Here is a 7,245-nt window from a genome sequence, read left to right on the forward strand (position 1 = left end):
ATTAAATTTTATTATTTTTATTTTTTTATTTATAAAATTTAAAAAACAAAAAATACTAAAAATAAAAAAAATAAAAATACAAACTAAAACACACCCTAACCTTTTAAATTAGTACTGTTGCTTCATAAAAATTAAAAAGTTAGGAAATCTTTATATCCCATACATAGTGGCTCCATTTATATTTGTTAGGAATTGTCTGACAAGTGTTAGTAATGAATAAGACATTCACGTACTGACATCTCATGCAATTAATTGTTTTCCCTAATACTAACTTAACTTGCATGTGAGGGCATGGCCCTTACCCTCCTTCATGCTACCCAAAATAATGCCAACAACCCTAACCCCCAAATCATGGTCATCATCATCATTGCTAATAGCTTATAACTCTTTCTGTAGAGTTTTAATTAATTGGTGTCTCATTAGGAATTTTACACTTCAATTTTAATTCATGTTACAATATACACAATTATCTTGTGACTCTTGTGATTTCATTACAAATCACCGCCGCAACATTACCCGAGTAGGCCTTACTAGTTATCCAAAAATAAAACATAAATTTTGTTGATGGAACATCAGAAGAAAATTGGCATATTAAGATGTTGTTAACTACTTAGTTATATAAGACAGATTCATTCAACGTGATGAGACAATCGAAATTATTTGAGTGTGTAGAAATATCGTGTTTGAAATTAAACATAACAATCATTGTTGCTAAGTGTATATATGCCAAGAAAAATATTAAGCATTGCTTCGTTGGCCATGTTATATCTAGAAACTATAGAAATGCATAAGAGTATAAATAGCAGTTGGAGGCCCAATAACTTCATAAGTTCAAACAGCACGAGGACAGTGTACTCGATCCCAACCATGATACATTCCTTTCATGCTAGCTTTCTCCGCTACGTGAGACTTACTAAAATTTGTAAATATTAAAATCTGTTTCAAAAATTAGTTTTTATGGACAAAATGTCAAGCTGTTAATAAAGGTTTGATATTTACGTTCTTTTTTATGTGTATTTTTATCCTTAAAAAATAATCTTTAAAATATACTTTGATATTTATAAATTTTGATGCTGTATTTTTGTTTATCTTGAACTTTTTCATATGTATTTTTATTCATTTGCTCTGTTAATGCTCAATTCACGGGAGAAACTGTCTTGAAACTTTATATAAAAAATAGAAAATAATACTCTTCATTCTTAAAAGATGTTAAAATGATATTTTTATTTATTTATGAAATTTATACTCTCCTTTCCTATAAAATTTAAATAAGTTACACTTTATATTTTGATAGCAATTATAAAATAAATTAAAGTGTAGCTTACTTAAATAATCTTATAGAAAATGAGAGTGTATATTTGGTAAATATAAAAGAAGGAAATGTCATTTAGATATCTTTTAAAATAATGGAGTGCCATTTTTATTTTTAAAAAAAGTCACACCCAAAAATCCAAAATGACTTAAGAAAGCCTCTACACCAAAAATAAAAATAGAATAACACCTCAAAACACACACAAACATAATTCGATATTACCATCATGTTAAAAACATACCCTACCCTAATTTCCTTTTAACTGTCCGAAGTTTATAACTGGGTATCATATTTTCCAAATTTATCGATAACTACAAAGATAACAAAATCTGTAAAGTGAAATATCAAATAATAGCATCAGTTGCAAACATCCAAGAACGAAGGTACAACATAATAATGCTTTAAAGGTTGATCACGAAAAGTTTGTTATAATATTTTTGTTGACTGTTCAGGCTATAGAGTATAGAGAGGTGCATGCAGTGAGGATGATGCAACATTATTATTCGAGTGTGATTCCGAAGCAAGCAATGGCTTCACATGACAAATTCATAATCGTCACCTGAAAATTTGGTGGTTGAAAACAACCCCAAATTATAATAGGTTTCTATCTAGTAGCTAGGACTCTAGTCGAGGCCCTTATTATGGACCATGTAAAGTGCACAATTTTAGAAAACCTGATGAAAATTTTCCAACTACAAACTAGTGTTGCTGCAGTTGCCATATGTTTTCACCTAAAGTATGAAACAACTTACTCTATCTCCTTTTTTTTTAATCTTTGTAGTTAACCTTAATCATCACAAGCCACCAACAATTCAGTTTTTGCTTTGTTGATATCCGAGAAGTAACTAATAATTTCGAAATAGTGTAATTAAGTAACTCAAGTACTAGAATGAACACTATTTCATTTCATATAGGTCGCAATTTAAGTTGTTTTGCTTTCTTGTCTAGCCATTACGTTGTTTTATTGTTTCGGATGAAATTACATGTATCCTTTTTCTTTCATTTCTCCCATCTTTGTAAAGAAATTGATTGCAGATCAAATCAGTTTCCCGCAATTCCCTAAATTCTATTTTTTCAATTATAAAAAAATTGTAGGGATGGGGTAATAATTAATTGTCCAGTTTGGAACGGTAACCCCCCAGCGGCAATCAGATTAACCATCCACCTCGCCCCCTTTTGCCTTTTTGACCAGCCAAAACCACGAGTAGCCTTCCCGGTATATCGTGAGAAAATAACTCTACATACAGTGCATAGTACAAAGCCACACCCCACTCCTGCGTGACTAGTTTTAAAACCGTTACTCCCTAACACAAGGTCAGAGCAACAATAAACAATTATTATATCTAGTATTTAGAAATAGCCGTTACACTCACAACACCCATGCATATCAAATGATACCACCACCACCACCATAACCCAGTACGGACATTGAATCTGGAACCTCTCCGACAGGATCCTTCATTTCGAACAATTTTTTTTATTAATTTATTTTTTCTTTTTGTTATTTCCCTTATTACACAATAAAAACAATTCTAGAGGAGTAGACCGTTCCTCGCTAGCTGTGCCCTCACTCCTCGGTTACTCGTATCTTCTCCCACTTTTACACCATTCCCCTTCTCCAATTCTCACAAGCCTATGAGATTCAAAACCATAAAACCCAAATCATAAAAGAAAAATAAAGCCTCCCAAATTATTTGCTGCCAAAAATGGTCGCCGGTAAGGTAAGGGTTGCAATGGGGTTCCAGAAGTCATCGTCGCCGTCACCGTCGCCCACCAATCAGACTCCTCCGCCGCAGAAGAAGCAACCTCCTCATCCTCCCTCGTCCACGACCACCTCCTCCGGCAAATCCTCCTCCCACAAGTCCTCATTCTCTCGCTCTTTTGGCGCCTACTTCCCACGCTCCTCCGCACAGGTCCAACCCCGCCCGCCGGATGTGGCGGAGCTTCTCCGCCTAGTGGAGTCGCTCCGGGAGAGCGAGTCTCGACTGAAGACGGAGCTTCTCGAACACAAGCTCCTGAAGGAGTCCCTTGCCATTGTCCCGGTTCTCGAGAACGAGCTCGTGGCGAGGGACACCGAGGTTGAACGGAGCAAGAAGAGAGTGCAGGAGCTAGAAGAAGAAAACGAGAAGCTCAAGAGCGAGTTGCGGGAACTGAAGCTAAGAATGGAAGAAGAAAAGAAGAAGAGCGATAAGAGAACGAAGGCGCTGGAGGATGAGATTGCGAAGCTGAAGAAAACGACGTCGTTTGATAGTGGTAGCGCTAGCTGCAGTAGCCACAGAGCGACATTGGAGAGTGACGAACACTCTTCCTCTTCGCAGAGGTTCCTTGAGGTTTCTGTAAGGCCGAACCTCTTGAAGAGCTTGAAGCGAACCACGTCGTCGGATCATGGATTCGGTATTCAGAAGCATTTTGACGGTTCAGATTTGAAAAGAGAAGTAGCAGAAATTACTGAAAGGCCACCTCACTCGCGTTGTAACTCGGAGGAACTCGCCGATTCTACTGACTCGGTTCTCGCTACGGCTGTCAGATCTCGCGAGCCTCGAGTTCCCAAACCGCCGCCCAAACCATCTTCTTCGTCGCCGGCTTCCCCGTCGGGTTCTTCCCTTGAAGATAACGGCAATGGTGAAATTGAGAAGTCGATTTCGCAACCACCACCGCCGCCTCCTCCACCACCGCCGCTAAAGATGGCACCTCCACCACCTCCCCCACCGCCAAAGATGGCGGCTACATGCAAGGCTACTGCTCCGCCGCCGCCTCCTCCTCCACCTAAAGTCGGACGTGCAGCCCCGGCGAAGGTGAGGAGAGTGCCGGAGGTGGTGGAGTTCTACCACTCTCTGATGCGAAGGGACTCGCAAGCACGGCGAGAGCCAAGCTCTGGTGGTGGCGGTGGTTCAGCGGAGGTTCCGGCGACGGCTAATGCCCGTGACATGATTGGAGAGATCGAGAACCGTTCGACTCATTTGCTGGCGGTAAGTGTGTGTGGCGTAATTACAACTTTGCCATTGGCCATTTATTTCAGTAGACAGACATGTGTGAGGCGCTTTTATTGCTTTATTTTGAAATTGATGAACTGCCTTGTTAGCAAAACAATGCACCGCAGTGTTGTAATTCGAATAAGGGTCGGAACCGTAAATATGTTCCAAACTAGTGGCATTTTTAGAGTATGATACCAAAAATTAAAAGTTTAAACACTAGTTGATGATCGATGATTTAACTTAATTTCTGGCATTTCCTTCTCATTGTAGATAAAAACAGATGTAGAAACGCAAGGAGATTTTATTAAATACTTGATCAAAGAGGTAGAGAGAGCAACATTCACAAACATTGAAGACGTGGTACCTTTCGTGAAATGGCTTGATGATGAGCTATCCTACTTGGTACTTATTATTTCTCAGTAAAGTTAAATGGATTGTAAAAATGTGCGTTTTGTATATTGATTATTGATTGATATTAATCAGGTTGATGAAAGAGCAGTGCTGAAACACTTCGAATGGCCAGAGCAGAAGGCGGATGCTCTGAGGGAGGCCGCGTTTGGCTTCTGTGATCTGAAGAAGCTGGAATCGGAGGCCTCGTCTTTCCATGACGATCCGCGCCAGCCTTGTGCTCCTGCCCTCAAGAAGATGCAGGCCCTATTCGAAAAGTATGTCGATTTCTACTGAACTCTGCTTTTTCTTGTAATATAATCATACTCAATTGTAACAGGATTCATTCGTCATTGCAGATTAGAACACGGGGTTTACAACATCTCAAGAATGAGAGAGTCCGCAACAAAGAGATACAAACACTTCCAAATACCTGTTGATTGGATGCTTGATAGTGGCTATGCCAGCCAGGTAAGATCAATTATGATTTAGGATATGAAACTTGTTTACGTATAGTGTTAAGTGTTATCATTAGATTATGATTTATTTGAGATAGTATTGTATTATTATATAACAGACGGATCATGACGCTAGTATGGATAGTGTATTGAATAATTAGGTGGCTAACTGAAAAGCCCGCATTCAAGTCAACAAGCGCAGTTACTAGCTAGTATGGTAGATTGCAAGTTTGCAACTACTAGTTTTCCTTTTTTGATTGAATGTATCTGCAATAATGTTATAAAGTTATTGTGGCAGATCAAGCTGGCATCAGTAAAATTGGCGATGAAATACATGAAGAGAGTCTCTGCTGAGCTAGAGACAGTTGGTGGTGGTCCTGAAGAAGAAGAGCTCATAGTTCAAGGAGTTAGATTTGCGTTTCGAGTACATCAGGTAAATAAATAGTACAAAATTGATGCCTATACTAAAATAGAGATGGCACGTATCCTGTCCAGCCATAATGGAGTAATGAGTCATTTGATGTAACTACTGTTTTGGCAGTTCGCTGGGGGCTTTGATGTGGAGACAATGAGGGCATTTCAGGAATTGAGGGACAAAGCGAGGTCATGCCATGTTCAATGCCATAGCCAGCAACAAAAATTCTATTGCCGGTCTACAACATGTTAAATGTTGGAGCAAACTCAGCTTCAACGGAAATTTAGTGACAGTGTTTTAATTTGTTTGTGAATAGTGTATGGCAATAGTATTAGCCATCCTCAATGTAGATCACTTCCGTAATAATTCATCAATTCATTGTTTACCAGCAACTCCCGTTACTTTGTTTTCACTGCATAATCCTGCATTATACACTGTACTCTGTATAATCCTGCATTTTACGTCGAGACTAATTGAACCTTAAATTGCGTTAGGATTTTTAGGGTTTAGACTAATTCCAGCTTATCTATTCTTCTTCTTCTTCTCCCGGAGCTTAAAAATGTTATCTCCATCATCCTTTTAATTTAATATCTGTACATAATTCTTTCTTAAAGATTATTTGCTTACAAAGTGATGAATTCCCAAAGTTTGAAACTTTGCCTGTGGGCATTGGTACGTCAAGTAGTTTGAACTTGAGTTTGGTGCAAGTTGATTTTCTAACTTGAGATTGTGGGGATTGTGCACTGCAAAGTTGAAACTTGAAAGTATAGTATACTGTAATTTAGAGTGCCAAATTGGAATTTGGATATTGTATGCTGATTTCTTTCTTTTCATTTTTTTTTTGTGTTTGTGTGTTTGTTTCAAGAGCTACCTTTGCATCAAGAGCTTCCATGGGTAGATTAGAGATATAGATGGGATTTTGGAATTAATTAAGTTAGGATTGGAGAGGTAATTTGAAAATTTTAAGAAGTTTTGTCACTTAGAATATATTTTTCATCTATACAACGAAGTTTTAATTTTTTTTTTGGGATAGATTTATTAGCATTATAAAAATTTGTAGGTATAATCAGTTTTTTATTCTTTCGATGATTTTATAAGTATCTATTAAAAAATATAAAAAATATTAATTATATTGACTTTAATAAATGTCTTATAACATTTTAGCACAAACTATATTATTAATACAATAATATTTGAAAGACAATAAAAAAAATTAGTTTAAATAGTCTAAAATTATGTTATTTAATGTTTATTAATTACGGCTAGAATAATTATATAATTTTAGATGTAATAAATATATAATTACAGATGTTATTTTATAAAATTATAGACATAAGATAATTTTAAATATTATCTCCTTAACATTACATTAATAAATGAAAATTATGCAAACTTTAAAACTTATATTTTGGTATAGCAAAATTATTTAATTCAATTATTTAATGCAATAAAATTTATAAATATCGGAAATAAATTCTCTCAATTTTTTAGTAAAATGTGATCTCTAATCATATATTTTACAAATGAGTCTAAAAAAAATATGAAAAAAAATATTAAAAGATTAAAAATTATACTTTACTCTCAATAAAAAAAATTAATAGAATTTATTCTTTCCTAATATTATATTATGATATAGAGTAAATAATAAAATTCATCTTTAAAAAATAACATATTCTTTAAATTAGTCATCAAATTTTT

General features: G+C 35.9%; 1 protein-coding gene across 2 annotated transcripts; it reads left to right on the plus strand.

The window, feature by feature from the left end:
- Positions 1 to 2,607: 2,607 nt before the first annotated feature.
- Positions 2,608 to 6,113, plus strand: LOC127745625 (protein CHUP1, chloroplastic). Of its 2 annotated transcripts, none has more exons than XM_052258645.1 (6): positions 2,608 to 4,281; positions 4,558 to 4,689; positions 4,771 to 4,952; positions 5,034 to 5,145; positions 5,419 to 5,565; positions 5,674 to 6,113. In XM_052258645.1, exons 1-6 carry the CDS (start codon positions 3,019 to 3,021, stop codon positions 5,797 to 5,799), a joined length of 1,962 nt encoding a protein of 653 aa, XP_052114605.1. In that variant the 5' UTR covers positions 2,608 to 3,018; the 3' UTR covers positions 5,800 to 6,113. The 2 variants fall into 2 exon arrangements, with proteins under 2 accessions (XP_052114605.1, XP_052114606.1); XM_052258646.1 differs by having other exon boundaries at positions 2,610 to 4,281; positions 5,431 to 5,565; positions 5,674 to 6,111.
- The last annotated feature ends 1,132 nt before the right edge of the window (positions 6,114 to 7,245 follow it).

The sequence above is a fragment of the Arachis duranensis genome, chromosome 3 (genome assembly GCF_000817695.3).
Source record: "Arachis duranensis cultivar V14167 chromosome 3, aradu.V14167.gnm2.J7QH, whole genome shotgun sequence".
Taxonomy (NCBI): Eukaryota; Viridiplantae; Streptophyta; class Magnoliopsida; order Fabales; family Fabaceae; genus Arachis; species Arachis duranensis.